The following is a 21,242-nucleotide window of genomic DNA, read 5'->3' on the forward strand; positions in this document are numbered from 1 at the left end:
TGTTTGTGTATGAGAAATCGGCTGGAAACTTTCCTCATGTCAGCGCGTTGTAGGTGTCGCCACCGGCGCCAACCTTGTGTGAATGCTATGAAAAGCTAGTCATTTGCATATCAGAGCATCTTCTTCCTGTCGGTTAAATTTCGCGTCTGTAGCACGTCATCTTCGTGGTGTAGCAATTTTAGTGGCCAGTAGTGTAGCTACTATGCTGGCGGTACTGGTTCAATCCTGATCAAATACTTTTTTTTCAATTTAATCGTAGATAATATCGTTATACAGTACATGTCACGTAGATCGGTACATCTGGTGACGTTAATGAGTCCGCCCATCGATTGCTCGTCACAATTCTCTACTTCTGACGGATTTTCTTGTTGCTGTCCTGCTGTAGAAACGCTTGCGTGTTCCATTTCACTGTACTGTTTCGACACGCACTGCACTGACGATGCATTGCGAACACCTGATGCTAACGAAAGATGCCTGATGGCGGTTTACACCGTCCGGGAAATCCGTAACCGCCCGACGGCGATAAAGGTTATTTTTGAATAATTTTGCATGACTTATAGTATTTAATGATATTCTGTTCGATGAACTTGAAAAAATATAGTATACGGGGGCAGGATTTGAAGCCTTATAGCCAGCATGGTAGCCATGAAACTTAGCCGCTGGCCTACGCTCGCTTGGTCGAAACATGACCAAAGCTGCACAGATAGGAGACACGCATAAAACTTCAGTATCGATTTTCTCGGAAACTGGGGGCCTTCGTACGAAAAGCTGCTTCCCAGGTACTGGACAGGTCCACTACTAAGACTCTACAGAATCCGAGATTAACAGGCCTGATGGTCCCCTTAACAGTGCCAAATCCGACATTTGTCACCAGAATGATCAACAATGTATCTGCAGAGTGAATTTTTCATTGTGCAACGGAGTGTGTGCTTGTATGAAACTCCCTGGCAGATTAAAACTATGTGCTGGACCGGGACTCGAACAGGAGACCTTTACCCTTCCCGGGAAAGTGCTCTACCGACTTTTTTGTGGAAGGATTGGGTCGGAGGGCACAATGTGCAGGGGTCGTCTCGAGGCCTGGCTACGGTGACTTCGCACCGAAGGGAAAAAGGAGGGAAAGGTAGGTTCAGGAGAAAAAGAACAAACTAAACGCTATCCACAAGTAGGATTTTTTTATTTATTTTATTTGCACGTATACAAATTCACGTTGTGCTATGAAGAAAGAAAAGGAAAGAGAGGTCCATCCTCCGATTGACTAAAATAAACATTCACTCTCCTAATAATTGCTAAGTAGAGTCCTCGCGTTGCCGGATCATTCTCGAGTATTTTCTAGTGTCTTTTGTTGAATTACTGCTCGCCATGGATGATGCAGCTGCGCAGCGGGTTGTGTAGTGCACTCCAGATGTAGTTCGAAAAATATTGTCTATATTTGTGGTTCCTAACTATCGCGCAATGCCATTCCTGCACGTATTTTCAAAAATCGAGTACATTCTTTGGACCGTCACTGAATAAGTAATGGACTGCATGGCCTCGTATCCACGTGAAGGCATTGGTCTTGGCCATCAGACACTACGTCTATGACGACAAATGTCGGAGTTGGCACTTACAAGGTACCATCAGGCCTGTTAATGTTCTGAAGAGTTTCAGTGATGTTGTAGAGAACGTTCATAGGATTTGTCGACCTGGAAAAAGCGTCCGACAATGTACAATGGTGCAAGATGTTCCAAATTCTTAGATAAATAGGGGTTAACGTATAGGAATAGACGGGTAATATACAGTATATACAAGAGCCAAGAAGGAATAATAAGAGTTAACGACGAAGAACGAAGTGCTCGAATTTAAAAGGCTGTATGGCAAGAGCACCCTCGATGACGCATCGCAAAGTAAGCGGATCATCACTTCGATAAAGCGGTCCAGGTAACACATGCTCCGGAGAACAGCAATGAAGAATGAGTAATCAACTAGGTCAAACGGTTGATAACGTCGATAGATGCCTGCGCACTTGGTATTCATCGAACCTTCGCGAGCGTTATTACGTCCCTATATCGACAGAGAGCTACACGTATGTTTTGGGGACCCGCCAACAATGCTTGAATCTGCGAAACACCGTACTGTATTGTCCTCTTGAAACGTGTAGCCACCAATCCGGTGAAAAATTTTATGTCACTATTCAGCAGCGTCAAGAGCAGGCAATCATAGACATGAGACCCACCATTCGATTTATGAATAGGCACTGTCAGTCCTTCTATGTGACACTAAAAAAGTATTTAGAAGTTGATCCTCGCAGAGAAGGAAACATCAACCAGCTACTGTCAGTAACTTTATTTATTTACACAAACAGGGCCGTTACCAGTTACGTACCGCCAAGTTCACCATCAAAGGGCTGTGTATTAGATTTGTTGTTGTTTGCATTAGTTGTTGGCTGGTTTTTTCAACAACTAATGTAAACAACATCAGATGTAATATAAACGTGAACACCCTCTGACGATAAACCTTTCGGTTCGAGACTGATAGCAGTGCTATTTGTACGAATAAATGCCATTATTAACGGTGGCTAGTTGCTGTTTTCTTCTTTGCAAGGATCAACTTGTATTTTCTATACAGCAACTGCCTCAAAAATGTCATTTTTCCACAAAATAGCAGGAAGAAAGACTTTGCTACGATACAAATACCATTAATACTGACGCACAACGTTTCATTTGTGATGATACGAGCACAGACACATAACATTAGGTTCTTAACTAGCAGAACTGTAATCAACAAGCACCACTTCTCATGTATTTTATATTTTGGAGCTGTAGATAGACGCACACTGTGACTCGAATATCATGTGCCATCTACTAACACATGTTTCAAACACTTTCTTCATGGTTTAGCCCCACATGAAGTTTTGGAACATACAACAGAGTACCAAGAACACAATAGCACTGAAGACGCGTTTTATGAAAACAATGACACTTACAACGTTTTCTGTACCTCCACCGATGGATAACTATCCATTTAGTACTTTTACGATTTATCACTTTGATACCTAAATGATTTGCGTATTTCAATATTGCATACAATCTTTTCATAATCAGCAACCTGAAATTCTATCGTCATAATATTACACACAGAGTAAGAAGTATCTTACGAAATACGGTTGGAAAATATTCACAAAAAAATCGATATTCCAATTATGTAAGCAGTACCATATCGCGGGCAGGGTGAGATATGCGCCTCCGGTGAAGGCGCAGCGACAGAGGGGGCGCAAAAACTGACTGAAAAGGACAGTCAAGAAAGAAAAACCTACTAGAAGAACCTTTACCCTCGGCCCGCGATGGAAACGCACGCTGTTGCCACAGTGTCATTTCGTCCAAGTGGCGTCGATGATAAATTGAACTTCTGACAGATGATATAAAGTATCAACTTTTGAATTGTCTGCGAAGTGCTGCATTCTCTACATAATTTCAGAACGATGTCTACTCATTACCTTTCGTAGGAATGTTCGAAAAACGGTGAATCGTAGGACCGGTAGAAATTTATCCGTGGGAGTTTCACCAATCACATCCACAAAATCAATCCAAACAACCGCTTTATTTCGTCCTTGCTTGTTGGCATCCATTGATTCAAACGTTTGGAATCCATTGTCGTTTGTGTAGCATTAATACTTGTTTGTCCATTGATTTGTTGAAATATTTCATGTGACAAAAAGTCCATAAAAATCTTCGACTTTGTTTCTGCACATTTTCATCACTTTGGCACGTTGGTACTCATAAAACGCACAAGGTTCGGCTTCTTGCCTCAAGGGTCAAACCACGTACTTTGATCGAACATCAGCTGAAGTCTCACTTTCGGATGATGGCAATCGTATTACACAGTGACGTTTACGTGGTAAAAATAACGCATTCGATTAATCACTGTATGCTCTTTGCGATATTTTTGCCATTACGGGCAACAAAGCTTTTTGAAAGTAATCCATGTGAACTGGTCCCTTTCTCAAACTGGACGTCCCTTGGAGGTTGTCTTCTTACCATGCCACGCCCATTTATACTCCAGCTGAACAATCGTCGAGTGGTGCACTTACATTTTGTTTACTTGCCCTGTTCGGCGGCAGCTGCCGAGCGAATTTTTTCGAGGGCAACGCCTGTGCGCCAGGTGGCACATACTGCGCGTCCGTAAGACGGGTTGCAGGCCTGCAGGCGCAACATTACGCGATCGTTTAGCTCAACACATGTCAAGTGGTCACCGGCACGCGGGACTGCCGCCTCAATGAAGAGCGCAATAAAATCGGCTCCTCGCTCAACGTGTTAAACAATGATGCTTAAATATCATCTTAGAGCAAAGTGATCAACAACTAAAAAGTGAACTAATTCATACAAATTTAAGTTGGCCGGTCATCTCCCTAATAGTGAAAAGGTAAAAATCGTCAGGAGTTGGAAGGGTTCGACCAGTAGTCATTTATTTTTGGTTAGCTGATCAGATAGCACTGTGTCAGCCAGCCATTGTTGACTGTCATGTTACTGCATTGAACTTGGCTGTATTTCATAGTGACATGGAGTTTCTTTTCCTCGTGATAAGTGTAGAGAATTGTTGCAGTTAGGATCTTCGTTAAACATTAGCTGACAAGCTCAACATTGTCCAGGTAGTCATTTTGCCAATTTTGTACTAGAAATGGTAATTTCGAAAGAATTTCATTTACATACATTCGTGGAAACATCTTTTAAATTATGAAACAGTTTCTGTACGCTGGGAGCAGCTGTTCCGCTTGTCTACAGTGCCTCTATGGTAACGCCCCTTCATAGCTCACAGACAGCTATTATTTTCGCCTGCAGCCGTTTGCGCTTCGCAGTTGAAAGCTGTAAAAAGCGCTGCAACGTGTCAGGGATTTTCTTAGATTGACTCGATGACAGGAGTGTCTTAGTAATGAAGATAAATGTACTAAAACTTCATGCATGATGCGGTATTTTCTCAAGCGTCTCTGATTATGATGTCATGTCTCCTGACATATATGTCATACAATGGCATAATTTTATAAGTACATATAGCGGCATATGTGAATACTGTCTGCAAAATGTGTTGCCGCTAGAGTTGGTAGCAAAGAAGTAACACATTTAAATTACATGCACAATACGGCAGTTTTTCACGCATCTCAGTGTTTAGAATGTCATATCTCCTGAACTATGTGTGGCGTCATGACATACGAGGGCGACTCAAATGAAAACCTTAAATATTTTAAAATGTTATTTATTGTGCAGAAGTGGTACATAATCCCCCACGCTCAATGCAAGTCCTCCAGCGCTTACAAAGTGCATAAATTCCTTTGGAAAAAAATTCTTTTGGTAGTCCGCACAGACACTCATGCACCGCGTGGCGTACCTCTTCATCAGAACGGAACTTCTCTCCTCCGATTGCGTCTTTGAGTGGTCCAAACATATGGAAATCACTTGGGGCAAGTTCTAGTGAGTATGGTGGATGAGGAAGACACTCGAAATGTAGGTCTGTGATTGTTACCACTGTTGGACGGGCAGTGTGGGGCCTTGCATTGTCATGTTGCAAAAGGACACCTGCTGACAACAATCTACGTCGCTTTCATTTGACTGCAAGCCGAAGATGATTTTTTTAGGAGATCTTGTGTATGATGTACTGGTGACAGTGGTCCCTCTAGGCATGTAATTCTCCAAAATGACGCCTTCTCCGTCCCAAAAGAGAGTCAGCATAACCTTCCCTGCTGATGGTTCTGTTCGAAACTTCTTTGGTTTTGGTGATGAGGAATAGTGCCATTCCTAGTTCGCTCTCTTCGTTTCCGGTTGGTGGAAGTGAACCCAGGTTTCGTCCCCAGTAACGATTCTTGCAAGGAAGCCATCACCTTCCCTTTCAAAGCGCCAAGGAAGTTCTTCATAAGCATCAACACGTCGTTCTCTCATTTCAGGAATCAACTGCCGTGGCACCCATCTTGCAGACGCTTTGTGAAACTGGAGCACATCATGCACAATGTGGTGTGCTGACCCATGACTAATCTGTAAACATGCTGCAATGTCATTCTGTATCACTCGGCGGTTTTCCTTCACTATGGCTTCAACTGCTGCAATGTTCTGTGGAATCACAACTCGTTGTGCCTGACCTGGACGAGGGGCATCTTCCACTGAAGTCACACCATTTGCGAACTTCCTACTCCATTCGTAGACTTGCTGTTGTGACAAACATGCATCACCGTACTGAACCTTCATTCGTCGATGAATTTCAATAGGTTTCACACCTTCACTACGCAAAATCCGAATAACAGAACGCTGTTCTTCCCTGGTGGAAGTCGCAAGTGGGGCGGCCATCTTTATACTGTTTCTGCGACGGTATGTGTGCATCTGCACTATGCTGCCACCCACAGGCCATTTTGCACATTGTTTGTAGCACGCATACCAACTTACAGGATAACGGCGCGAAATTTCGATTTGTTATTACAAATTTAAGGTTTTCATTTGACTCGCCCTCGTAATTTTGTAGGTGCATTTAGCAGCATATGTGGATACCGTCTTGAAATTTAATACGAATAAAAATTATTAGTACAGAAGTAATACATTTAACCGTCACGCATGGAGCGACAGCTTTTCACACATTTCATTGTTTATGATGTCGTATCTCCTAAACTGTGATAGGTAAGTGGTTCTTACGCCCACAGCGACGGAGCGAGGTGGCGCAGTGGTTAGCACACTGGACTCGCATTCGGGAGGACGACGGTCCAAACCCGCGTCCGGCCATCCTGATTTAAGATTTCCGTGATTTCCCTCAATCGCTTCAGACAAATCCCGGGATGGTTTCTTTGAAAGGGCACGGCCGACTTCCTTCCCCATCCCTCCCTCATCCAATGAAACCGATGACCTCGCTGTCTGGTCCCTTCCCCCGAACCAACCAACCCCCACAGCGATTGTTGCGTAACAGTAAGAGACATGTGTACCAAGTCTTGAAGTCGGTTAGGAGGAGATATGAAACTGCTCACACACACACACACACACACACACACACACACACACACACACACACACACATCCATCATTATCACATGTGCGGATCTCAAAACATGAGACGATTTCAATTTTGATCATGACACCATTTAAGCGTTTCTTACCACCTTGCGTGGCTTCTGCTTTTGAGAATGCATGAAGCATAGGGTTAAGGTGCCAGTACTGCAGGCGACAAGAAGGCAAGTGTGTCTTGTCCCCCCTTCCTCCCCACCCCCTCACCGCACAGATTCTTACGGTGTAGCAGTCTGTGTGGGGCAGGCTTTCTTCCACTGCTTCCTGCAATCCTCTGAGGCATTAGCCAACTTATAGTTAACACACAGAGTTCACATTGCTTCAGTGATCGCTATTTTACACAAACGCTTTATGCACCACACACAGTACACATACCCTAAATTACACACACACATTTTCATGCAACATTAGGACCATGACGATTGTATTGTATTGTATGTTAACCGGGGGGCTAGAAACGACGGAGAGGCTGCGTCCCCGCCGCAGCCGCAGCAGTCCACAACCCCACGACGAGTACCGCAGTCTACTTGACCCCTTCGCCGCCCCACACCGAACCACTCTTTCAGGGTTGTTGTGCGGTTCTGCCCCCGGTGGACCCCCCGAGGGTACGCCTCACACCAGACGAGTGTAACCCCTATGTTTGCGTGGTAGAGTAATGGTGGTGAACGCGTAAGTGGAGAACTTGAATGCGCAGCAATCACCGACATAATGTAGCTGAGGCGGAATAAGGGAAACAAGCCGCCATTCGCCGAGGCAGATGGAAAACCGCTTAAAAACCAATATCAGAATGGCCAGCTCACCGGACCTCGACACAAGTCCGCGGGGCGGATTCTTGCTGGGGCCCAGGCGCTCCTTCCCACTACTGAAAGCCGTACCATGACGATAGTCTTGCCTTTTTGTTGTGCACTTTCTATCTTCCCATCTGTCTGGAAAGATAAGTTCCTTTTCAGTTACCTGCTGCATCTCACCACAATGTCCTTTCCTGTTGCAGTCTTTTCATTTCAGAGTAGCACTTACGATGCTCAACTATTTGTTGTGTATAAGGTGTTCGGAAATTCCCGGTACAAACTTCTAGGGCTTGTAGAGGTGTATGAGTACACAATGCTTTGAATGGGACTCCATGTCCGCATACTTACCGTTTCCATTATACGAAGGTTTCAATTCAGGTGTGTAACACGCCCACTCCTGCTGGAGGGAAAGAGAAAAGTCTCATAATTGGGCTCGTATGCAAAGTGTAATTTGCGAGACTCCCGCAGCGTCATAGGAAGATCTGCTGGCACGAATTATGGTTGCTGTACAAGAAATGGAAGAGACATCGGCTATGACGGAGAATGCGTACAGAACATGCTTCGTAGGTACAATGTCTGTAACAATGTTGATGGTCGCCATATGTAGCCGCTGTTGTAATGTATCAGTGCTGTTTGTACGTACAATGTACTGGGTTCTTTTTTGATTTGGAATAATGTGAATACCTAATGTTTAAGTGTTAATACAAACTGATGTGCTTAGGTGGAAAACGGATGATTCGTTATGTGTCCTTCCTAACTGTTATCTGATACTTGTAGTTCGTCACACCCGATTCGGTTCCTCGGGGGTACTGGATGAGCAGGTCAGTGTGTCCTCAGCGTGGTGTTATCTTCAATCAGTTTACCTGACGTAAGCCTGTAATGAATACTTGCAGACACGCCTGAACTATACTTCATTGTGCGAAAGTGTTTATGGCTCGAAACCGTGATATTGGCACCCAATTCTGTACCGTCTCGTTCCTATCACCTGCCCTTAACGGCTTATGTGAATGCCACAATTCTAAATGCATTGTTAAGTGTTTTGATGGCTGCGTACAGTGTGAACCGACCTTAAGATATCCCAGATCCTTTGAGAGACAGTGAATATATGAATAGTGCAATGTAAGATGTAAGAGCGTGTTACACTTTTTTGCGTGGTTTTCCACAGTCGGCGCGGCGGCTGTCGCAGCTGTACGACAGCCCTCAGGACGTGGACGTGTTCGTGGGCGGCCTGCTGGAGCCTCCAGTGACCGGCAGCCTGCTGGGGCCCACGTTCCGCTGCCTGGTGGCCGAGCAGTTCCACCGCTGGAAGCGCGGAGACCGCTTCTACTACGAGATGGGACAGCTGCCGCACTCCTTCAGCCCAGGTAACGCCAAACCACGAGCTGCTTTACTCACACCTGACCAGCTGCCTGACCTCAGGCTGAACAGCAGCTGGCTGAGCAGGCACTGATGGACGTTTCGTTCCAGAAGGGTCACACGTTGTCACTGTCTACTCCCCCTCCCCTCTCGTCCCTCCAAATATTCTCGCCGCTACCCTTACATTTAACACGCCACAGATGCTTATGGTTTAACAAATATAAACAGTAAAATACTAAAAAGTTCATATTTATTAATAATAAGCAATCCAAAACATAGCGGCTGGTAGATGCCCAAAGTGATCTCACAGAAATCAGTATTGACCCACTGGTAATTACATAGTCTACATGCAGAAAATGAATAACATAACTTTATACCCAACAAGAATGAATTTGAGACTCAAGAAAGAAGACAGGCCCGAAGTGAAAAGTTGTGGAATTTTTCTGAAGATAAGAAGAACAAGATGGCCAGTGCTAAGTAATTGTTGCACACGCTCCACAGAGGGCGAAAAGAAATATGTAATAATAACTTGTTTAAATATAGTAGAATATATACAGTATTTTAATACAATATTAATAATAATAATAATTTCTTGTTGTAAATGTATATTTATAAAAACAAAACTAAAACACTACACCACAGTGGTAAGACCACAATGTTTATATGGATCTGAATGCCTAACGATGAACTATAAGATGGATAAATAAAGGTACTGGAAAGAAGGATTATTAAAAAAATAACGGGTGCAATGAAAACTGCAGATGGTTGGAAAATAAGAAGTAATGAGGAGATCTACAAAAATATAGAGAAAATATCTGAACTAATGGCCAAACGAAATTAACCTTTTTTGGACATCTCTACCGAATGGATGGAAATAGACTAACAAAACAAATGCTCCTATATTTCTGGAAGAAGAAATCGACAATAGCGTGGATTACAGAAGTAAGAAAAGGTCTTGAAAGAAGCAACACCAAAGAATCAGAAACAGCAGAAAGAAACCGTTTTAAAAACAAAATACTAAATTTGGAAGGCTTTCAAAGCAGAAGAAATAAAAAATCGGGAACAACATGGACAGAAGAAAGGAAGTGACTTCATGGGGAGCAAATGAGGGAATACTGGAAAAATAGGAAACAACAACAAAAGAAGAAGAGGAACTGAAGTTGTTAACGTGATCCTAGCTGGTCAATACGATTGTAAAATAATAATAATAATAATAATAATAGTTTCACTTTAGCGATTAATTTACAAATGGCTCTGATCGACTTAACTTCTGAGGTCATCAGTCGCCACGAACTTAGAACTAATTAAACCTAACTAACCTGAGGACATCACAAACATCAATGCCCGAGGTAGGATTCGAACCTGTGACTGTAGCGGTCGCTCGGTTCCAGACTGTAGCGCCTAGAACCGCACGGCCACACCGGCCGGCTATAATTTACACTTCAGAGATACAGCATTTGAGAAGCATCACCACTATATTTGACAAGTACATGTCCCATAGTAGCAACAAACTCTCACAATTTTGACAACACCATAATTGACAATATATAAAATTGAAGTTTCACCTGTGTTCAGGATATCAGTTTATGTTTCGTTTTTCTTAGTATATAATGCTTCCCCTCCTGTCTTTCTTTACTCATCTTCCTGTGATTTGCCAGTTCTTGCTAGTAGACTCAAGAAAACGGATATGTTGCTAAGAGGAGGTACAGTAAGATTGCAAATGGGCGCTTTTAGCTGGCTGGAATGTTAACTGGCAAGCCACAAGCCCACCCATAAGTACAGTCCCTCCCGCAGCAAACGGAGAAGTATCCTGTGTTAAGCATAGCTTCTAATTCCTAGAATTCCTGACGTTTTAGAGACTCTTAGTTTTCATACTCCTTTACGAAATTTAGGTTAGTTCGAAATTTGTAAACTGACATATTTAAAATACAAATACTTCTACCATTAATATTTTCTGCATAGTCACACACTTAGATACTCTCATACGTAATGGCTTTCATAGTTAGTTTAAAAGTGAAGTATCTCTAGAAGAAAAAGAACTTTTCTGCTGTCTCCACGATCATGAATGGATAAAAGTTACCTAGTGCCCCCCCCCCCTTGTATTTTTTGTTGTCTATGTAGGTCGTATGTATACAGGGTGTTACAAAAAGGTATGGCCAAACTTTCAGGAAACATTCCTCACACACAAATAAAGAAAAGATGTTATGTGGAAATGTGTCCGCAAACGCTTAATTTCCATGTTAGAGCTCATTTTAGTTTCGTCAGTATGTACTGTACTTCCTCGATTCACCGCCAGTTGGCCCAATTGAAGGAAGGTAATGTTGACTTCGGTGCTGCAATGGACGAGGCAATTTTTCGTGCAGTTGACGATAACCCTAATGTAAACGTCAGAGAAGTTGCTGCTGTACAAGGTAACGTTGACCACGTCACTGTATGGAGAGTGCTGCGGGAGAACCAGTTGTTTCCGTACCATGTACAGCGTGTGCAGGCACTATCAGCAGCTGATTGGCCTCCACGGGTACACTTCTGCGAATGGTTCACCCAACAAAGTGTCAATCCTCATTTCAGTGCAAATGTTCTCTTTACGGATGAGGCTTCATTCCAGCGTGATCAAATGGTAAATTTTCACAATCAACATGTGTGGGCTGACGAGAATCCGCACGCAATTGTGCGATCACGTCATCAACACAGATTTTCTGTGAACGTTTGGGCAGGCATTGTTGGTGATGTCTTGATTGGGCCCCATGTTCTTCCACCTACGCTCAATGGAGCACGTTATCATGATTTCATACGGGATACTCCACCTGTGCTGCTAGAACATGTGCCTTTACAAGTACGGAACAACATGTGGTTCATGCACGATGGAGCTCCTGCACATTTCAGTCGAAGTGTTCGTACGCTTCTCAACAACAGATTCGGTGACCGATGGATTGGTAGAGGCGGACCAATTCCATGGCCTCCACGCTCTCCTGACCTCAACCCTCTTGACTTTCATTTATGGGGGCATTTGAAAGCTCTTGTCTACGCAACCCCGGTACCAAATCAAATGTAGAGACTCTTCGTGCTCGTATTGTGGACGGCTGTGATACAATACGCCATTCTCCAGGGCTGCATCAGCGCATCAGGGATTCCATGCGACGGAGGGTGGATGCATGTATCCTCGCTAACGGAGGACATTTTGAACATTTCCTGTAACAAAGTGTTTGAAGTCACGCTGGTAAGTTCTGTTGCTGTGTGTTTCCATTCCATGATTAATGTGATTTGAAGAGAAGTAATAAAATGAGCTCTAACATGGAAAGTAAGCGTTTCTGGACACATGTCCACATAACATATTGTAATATAGCTACATAATTTCGCTATGATGAAAGCGGTACTGACTGACAACAAAACCGGATTACAAGCTGTGAGCTGTCTGGGGAGAAGTTAACCGTGCATTACTGCCCAACTGTTTCACCAGGTAACTAGTCTAGGTTTACCATATTACCAATCAGACTAACATTGATTATAATCTTTTACAGTCATACAACAACCGGTAATATATCTATATATAAAAAGGAGAATTTAAATAAAAAGAAAGAAATCACTTTATATTTGGAAATTTATTTTAAGATTGTTCATTGAAATTTCAGCATATTATACGTGAGTTATAACTGAGCTGGTGCCTTGTTTAAGGATTGTAAAAATGTGAGATTTTAATCTTACGGAACACATCAAATATGGAGCCAAGATTGGGAGACTGCCTACAACACTGCATTCACAAAACAACACCCAAAGAACGTTGAAACATAAGCAAGGAGAAATTAACCACAACCAACAGATTCAGTTTTCACCCAAAGAAATTACGTTCGTAACACAATCCTGTCCGTCATGTAATTAACACACACTGGTATACTAAATTCATATTAACTCTTTGTAAAATCTTCCCAAAAGGAATAGCTGAAGGCTACTTTGATGATTACACCACATGCTCCACGTGGTCAACTTGGTTTACAGAAAGCGTATAACTCCACAGTAATTTTGATAATTAAAATAAATTCGATCGAAAAGCAATTGACAAAAGGAAAACCTTGAACTGGTTACTAACGTCTTACTATTAACCTGATGGGTCAAACAGTTATATAAGCACGTGGTACTGGTCTCGCAAAGTACACTCCACGTGGGTTGAACATAAAGAAAAGTTGCTATCTTGTAAAATATTGTCAAGACGAGACGTTATAATCACACAAGCATTCACATTTAAGATTGATGAACTTAGAGTTACTGATCAACACGTGGTTCCACTTTACTCACAAAGTAATGACAAAGCAACTACCGCAAAATAATATGAACTTCACACGAGAATTACACTACGCTGCAATTTAAGATAACCTTGGATATTTTAGAGTTAAACCCGAAATAAAGATGATTAAATTTTCAGTTAGGCTGAACTTAACAAATCCATTGTCCTATGGACTTAGCAGACACGCGCTTAGCTGGAGATCTTACCACTTCAGACGCTCGCCACGGTCCCACAGCAACTGCCCTACAGCCGAGCGTGCTTCCTGAGGGTGGCTCACAAAGACCAACGGAAGTGGCCAGAGGGGCAGCTTCCTATACCAACATGACAACGGACGGACAGGACCATACTAAGGATAGAAACCTCTTTGCTTTTAGGAAGCGTAGCTACCTGTTCCGACGTTGGTCCTACTGTTCTCTAGCAGACAGGCTTGTCTGCTACCCTCAAGCATGCAACTACAAATACATTTGCTCATTCATACTCTCACACAGAAGGGAAGGGGGATGACAGTATCTTATCATATACAGTATATAAAAGAAAGCGGATGTAGGTTCCGTATGAGACTGTGTGACATAAATTACATATAAACTGTGTTTTAAAGTGTAGTAGTGTGACAGATCGTTCTTGTTTATGTGTAAAAGTAACACGTTCCACTGCTTAGTCTCCTCCCAGATAGTCAGAAACGCCACAGTACATTTAGAAGAGGAATTTATTCCATAAATGGCAACAGATTTAAGAAATTAAACATGAAAGGAATCCAACAGAGACCTTTCAATATTTTCTTTCTTTGTGTGTGAGGCATGTTTCCTGAAAGTTTGGCCGTACCTTTTTGTAACGCCCTGTATAATATGCATCAAAATACTCGTCGGAGACGTATCCAATTGAATTTCCCTTGAAGTTTTAATTTTCATGACGTAAAGTGCATAAAATAGGACAAAGTGAATTTAAAGATGACCCTAACGTAAACGTTATGCTATGCTTCCACTTAGTCCCAAACTGCAACCTTTATTTTGCATTCGCTTTCATTTGTTTCACCAACTTGCACCAAATTATCGCCGTCCAACAAAACGTAGACCTCGCCCTTTACTACAGATCAATCTGAAACAACCTTACAGATTAAAACTGTGTGTCGGACCGAGACTCGAACTCGAGAGCTTTGCCTGTGGCAGGCAAGTGCTGTAAGGAGTCAGTTACACAAGCACAACTCACGACCCGTCACTACACCTTCAACTCCAGCAGTACCTCATCTCCCACCTTCCAAACTTCACAGGACCTCTTCTCCAAACGTAACAGAAATGGCAATCCTGGAACAAAGGATATCCTACCTTCCAAACTTCACAGGAGTTCTGCTAACGTAGCAGAAATACCAGTCCTGGGACAAAGGATATTGCGGAGACATGGCTTAGCCACAGCCCGGGGCATGTTTCTTGAATGGAATTTTCACTCTGTAGCGGAGTGTGCACTGATATGAAATTGCCTGGCAGATTAAAACTGTGTGCCGGAAAGAAACTCGATCTCGGGCCGTGAGCTCTGCAATATCCTTTCTTCCCAGAGTGTTAGTTCTGCATGGTTCGCAGGAGAGCTTCTTTTAAGTTTGGAAGGTAGGACACGAGGTACTGGTGGAATTGAAGCTGCGGGAACAGCTCGTGAGTCGTGATTGGATAACTCGGTCGGTGGGGCACTTGCCTGTAAAAGGCTAAGGTGCCAAGTTCGAGTGTCAGTCTGGCACACAGTTTTAATCTGCCAGGAAGTTTCATATCAGATCAATCTGTTACCCCAATCAATAGTTCAGGTGGGCAGGGGACTCCAATTTCAAGCTCTGTCTCACGAATGTATTACACCAGATGTATCACACACCTGCAGGAAAAGAAACTGAACTGTTTCAAACGTGAGCTGCTGTGAATGCACAATGTAGGTAGCTGGACAATGTAGCTGTGCATATGTATTTATGTGTACCTTATAGCTCTGAATTAGGATTCATCCGAAAACTGAAAAGGTATTCAGTGGTGTTTATGTCCCTGTCAATGAATCCACACCTCAACACTTATCTAATTTTTGCTTACACTACTTCTAAAATTTATATTTCACTAAGGACTTTCCATTACCAAATAAAAAATAATATTGTAACTATGACTAACAACAATATGTACAGGTAGATAGACTGGAGCTCATGTGATTTTCAAACTTAGGGTATTAAAGTAATGAATTTGACAACAGTGTGCATAGCCTGGACAATTCTCATGGATCAGTGATAAGCTGGAAGGGAGACTCATGTCTCCCTTCCGGCTCTTGTTCCAGAGTGACAATTGCCTTATACAGAAGATAACTCAGTGTTGTGTGTTGCGTTTACAAGGTCTGATACCAGGTGTTGACATCAGGAGATACTGCTTTAAAGCTCATGTATGTGAAAAATGTGTATCAACAGTGAGGAAGAAACTGGAGTTCAGCACCTCATTGACACTTACGTCAGTGATGTTGGAGTACATGCTGGATCAGGAAACGAAGCAAACATGGTCTATTTAAGGAATCGGTCCAGGAATGAGTTAGGGCCACCACAAAAACTTAAAGCCTCGCTCTCTCCCACCCAAAACCGTAAAAGAATCGTGAAAGAAACACCTAGTGTACTTCCTTAACCACTCTGAAATAGGTTCAATAAAATAGGGCTCTCTAACACTGAATTCACAAGTGCAGGATGATTTAATCGTGTATGAAGGAAATGTGCTAAGCATATCCTGCAGTTTCCCCCATTACAAGCTGTTCAGTTTGTCACTGAATATCTGGTATTCAATTATTTTGGTGAAAATTTGGTAGCCCTATCAGCACACGTTGGAAGCACTCAAAACATCCATGTAAGTGCCTGAGTAAATTACAGTTACTAATGTTTCCATTAAGAGGCTAGCATTCATTGCTGCATCTCCTTATCCTGACTGTTTTATATGTAATATTGCTGCAGTTAGGAAAGAAATATTGTGATAAACTGAGACTAAAATCCAAAATCACTCACAAACATTTGAAAATAAGGAAATATAATGTTTTATTGAGCACAAGTAAACTCGAGTAATATGTATATATTGAAGAAAAAAGGCATGAATTAAATTGTAGTAGTCTCAAACCAATGAAATGTTTATGGATAGGATAAACTGGCAAAGGATGAAAAGTGATCAAGTATGCATGTGGGAAAAGTGGATTACAGACTGAAATACATTAGAAAGATTGTAGTAAGATATGCCTATACAATAGTGCCTACAAAACCTTCTCTTGTCTATGCTCTAGCAGGTTGAGCTGTGGATTATCTCACAATGTATTCTTTTGTAAATTTGTTTCTGAGCAACATGAGCTTACGTAATTGTCTGTATGTTGCAGCCCAATTGAAGCAGATACGAAAATCATCACTTTCTCGGATGTTATGTGACAATGGTGACAATATCACTATGGTTCAACCTGATGCTTTCCGCCTTGTTTCTGATAAGTAAGTTGTATTTCTCTGAATAATGTAGAATTCTATCTGTTTAATAGCCCTCTCTTTGTTGTAGTGGTGTATCACTTCGTATTCCAATAATGTGACTGTTTTAATTCTTGGGGCTCCCTTCCTATTGTTTTGTACCCCCTGGCCCTCTTTTTAGAGAAATTTGAAGTTTTTTGAGATATTGGTAAATATTTTGAAAGGATTGAACAGTTCTTTTGCTTTTATCTGTCTTCTGTAACTTAATTATCTGTAAAGTTAGCAGTATTCTTTATATTTGCAGTATTTTATGTTGTTTTTCATGTTACTCACCCAGTTTTAGTGTGTAACTTTGTATTATCATGATGTTTGTATTTTTGCAGGAACCCACTGAAACCATGTGATAGTCCAGCAATTCCAGAGCTAGATCTTGGCCCATGGAAACAGTGATTCACTATCACAAGAAATTTATTATATTACTTTCATATGAAAATTTGTCACCAAAGGAAATCTTGTGATTTACCTAAAAGCTCTATGTCAATTAAAAATGTCCACATTTTCATCTTCTTAGGTAATAAGCAGCATATGTTGGTACAGAAATCGTAATAATTTGGGAACAGAATACAATTTTTGTACTGTAGTTGTGAGGCATATTTAATTCAGTTTTAAGAAACGAAAAATGCCAGATTGTTTTCATGTAATAAAGGCCAAGGCCTTTAATCATGCTGACATACTAGACTGCACCTACAGAAATAAGTTTTTAACTTAGTAGTGAGCCACAAGTGCAGCCCTTTACACTAACTTTCATTCCCGCAGAACTTCTCTGAAGTGATGAAACAGCTACTCATCAGCATTTCAGAAGAGTTTTTTAGATCATAACCATTTTGTTTACTGCAAAGTGAGGATGGGTGTAACCATGCACATCATTTAAAAATGTATTTATGGATTCATTCCACATTACAGATAATATCTCTGTAGTGGACTTCTTTTGTGATAAGCCCTGGTAACAGCCATGCCTTCTCCTCTTAGGATTCTAGCAAGTACCTTTGAAAGGCCTTTAGCTCTGCAAGTGCATCTTCCAGTTTCTGTATCACCTTTGTAATTTTTGTTGTTGGAGTACTATGGCGTTTGTTTGCTGGGCTGCATTTTTACATCATGTGATTGTAAGCAAATAGAAGAAGAGGTACATTTCTAGGGTTTTCACACAAATCTCCAACTCAGTGTTCCATAAATTGATAACAAAAGCGAGTTACCTTTCTTCCCACGATTTTCATGTAATTGTTCTGCACACCTCTATACTACATTTCCCTTACTAAATTTGACACTTTGAGTCATAGCGAAATATTTTTGAATTTTTTTCATCCCATCAATCAGACTCAGTTTACAGGAACATGCATACTATATATGACATTTAATGCAGTATTTAAAAGAAAATTGTACAGATATCTAATCATAACTTTCGCTTGTTAGTGCAAACTTTTTCAGCATGAAAGAGTATAAGGATCCATCATCTAAGCAATCTATGTAACAAAAGGTGTTGCTCTAAATTTTAAACATTGCCTTGATTTGCGTCAGAAGAGCCCATAGAACTGATTATTTAGGTGTTTGTTGCATTTTTATTGATTTCTTTCAAAGGAGCTAGGGTAACCAGAGAATGTAATCTGCACCCAGCACATAAGCTGTCAATTTGTATTTTGTGCCAAGCACCTACAAAAACAGAAGTTAACCTATGTTTCACTAATTACTATAACCCTCTTCTCAAAAGAGTTGTAAGTGGTGCCCACGTGGACCTGAAATTGCTTCATCTCTCATTTTTAAACAAATAAACTGACAGCATAGCACAACATACATTTCATCCACCTACGATGCTACAAACGCAGTACTGCTACTATTAGATATGTAAGATTGGCAGTGGCTGGACACAAAACACTAATGTTCTGAAGCTTTTTTTTTGAGGCCTTATAGCTTATACAACTTAATAAGTGGGAATCTCAGTGATCAAGATAAGTTGCAAAAATAGTATGTGCATGTGGGTTCCACATTTGTAATGCATATACTCTATATATAAATGCCTGTCTTCCAAAGACTGCACAATCGACTGCACTGTGAAACTAAAATAATGATGGAAAAGTATTATAGATAAACATCACAACTGACAGTCATATCATTTGACATTTTTGCCAATTCTCAGGAAATAAATGCAGATAGGTTATTTTGTAGCTGTACTTTGTACTAGATATGTCATGAATATTAAGTTGATACTAAGAGGCAACACTTTGTACTTGTCACTGTTCATAGCTATGGAACAATTAATCATTAATTTATTGAAATAAATTTATGTGATATTTGTGATTTTTAAACTAAGTTTTTATGTATGTTCATTTCTTGAACAACCAGATGTCAGATCTTTGTATCTGTTAGAGTAATGAATCACTATGTTTGTAGTTATTTATTTTTATTTAAGACTGGGTTCTAAAGAGGCTACTTTTATATTACCAAATATGTAAAATGATCATTTTTCAATAAATGTTTCTTTCTGTTTTTTTACACTATAAGTTTTATGATAACTTATTTGAAAGTATTGGATTAAATCAATGTCACTTAGTTTTTATGAAGATGAGAATCCTTACAGAGGGGAATGGTGCAGTGATTACTCATATTGAGTAGGAACAGGATCTAAATCACTGCTGTGATCTTGATTTTCATTTCGCATTGTTCTTCTGGATTGCTATTCTGATAGTTTCAGGAGGCTTCCTACCTTTATGATTCCTTCAATTGCACCACAAACAATTACTCCTCCCCTTCCCGTTTTTTCATCTTTAGTAACCCTGATATTGACAGACATTTTCGCACTAATCTTTCCTTGGTTTTCGTACTAAACTTTTGGTATTTTGATGAAACCTGGAATATTCAGCAATTCTACCATGAACGTTTTGCTGACAGACAGATTAATTGCTAAAATGATGTGCTGATCACAAGTATTGTGTGAAATAAGACGACTACAAATGATGAGATGCATAGATGTAAATTCATAAGAGAAGGGGACAAAGATGTTACTTTATCTCTGTGGTGAGCACTGAAGGTTGAAAGGACACTTGCTAATCTCAACTGGAATTAGCATGGGCCATCATTCCTTATGCAAGGTTAGCGCAACAAACTCCGACTTTATGAGAAAGCTGAGTATTTCAGAATTACTTAGCTTACATCACATTGTTCTCATCAATGTCGAAACTATGTAGTTGTCTACTCCAGGATCATTTTCTGAACCGATGAGCTCTAGATAAGAGTTCTATGTTGTTACCAATTAAACACTGGCCTTATATTTAGTTGTAATCTTTTATTTATTAAAACATCATGTATACTTTAACTCAAGGTAATAAAATATTTCAGCATAATAAACATTATTGCGCAACATAATGAAATAAAATCATGTCTTTCATCTGTCACATGCAAATGACAAGCCACCAGCAAGACTGAACTACCTGAAGACGTCGGACAGTTGCTCCGAGGAAATATTGTGGAATTTGCACAACATGATCCGGTGGCAAACTCATGAACACTATTTACAATTTTGCCTTTGTTATGATGTGTAGTCACATCTTCAATTCCAGATTAATTATGGGCAGGCCATCGAAAAATACCAATGTTTGTACCAGAACTCCAAGTAAAAATAACAGCTGAATCTCGTTCCCATATAATTTCTTTATAATCTTTGAAAAACCTACCAAATATTTCTAAAGGATGAAGTACTTCGTTTTTCTTACTTTTTGTCTTCCCATTATTAAGGGCATGACCCTCCATGGTTAACTCGCTGGCTAGAGATGCAGTCAGTCTCATAAGGACAGATGAAGAAGTAACAGGATGCTCTGTTCTACACAAAAAAATGTTTCCTTTCTTCAGCTACACCACATAGTTATCGATTAAATGTTTATTGGATATTCTATCATATGTAGCATAAACTGAACCATCAGTTCCAGTAATATAAAGCTCATATACAGTTGAGCATCATTAGGTTGAATCCACCCCTCCCCAATTTCTGTATCCTCTATGGAAGATTTAGATTATATTTAGTCTTCTCATTCACAGGGGATGAGTAAAACTGGTGGCTGTCAATCTTATTCATTTAATAAGGCTAAACTTTAATTAACACATTTTAAAACAATTGTCACACAAGGACTGTTGAAGACAATAAAATAATCATTTTCATCAGTAATAGTTATTTCTAAATCCTGTATAGTATCAATAATTTGTATATATACAGGATAATGTGGCTCATGAATTAGCGGTGCACCAAATTCAGTATTAGGCTTGAATTAAGCAATGATAGCTTCTCAACGAAAATGACTGGTATGCTTCACAAAAATTCCATC

The 21,242-nt window shown here is 40.7% G+C and overlaps 1 protein-coding gene across 1 annotated transcript in view; it reads left to right on the top strand.

Moving 5' to 3' along the window:
• The window catches only part of LOC126416272 (peroxidase-like), a 181,307-nt gene extending 162,007 nt beyond the window's left edge, over positions 1 to 19,300 (top strand). The window contains exons 11-13 of the mRNA XM_050083951.1: positions 8,964 to 9,162; positions 16,794 to 16,899; positions 17,256 to 19,300. Coding sequence (XP_049939908.1) covers positions 8,964 to 9,162; positions 16,794 to 16,899; positions 17,256 to 17,322 — 372 coding nt within the window. The 3' untranslated portion in view covers positions 17,323 to 19,300. The remainder of the gene's footprint in view (positions 1 to 8,963; positions 9,163 to 16,793; positions 16,900 to 17,255) is intronic.
• Positions 19,301 to 21,242: the final 1,942 nt, after the last annotated feature.

This window comes from Schistocerca serialis, chromosome 1, assembly GCF_023864345.2.
Source record: "Schistocerca serialis cubense isolate TAMUIC-IGC-003099 chromosome 1, iqSchSeri2.2, whole genome shotgun sequence".
Taxonomy (NCBI): domain Eukaryota; kingdom Metazoa; phylum Arthropoda; class Insecta; order Orthoptera; family Acrididae; genus Schistocerca; species Schistocerca serialis.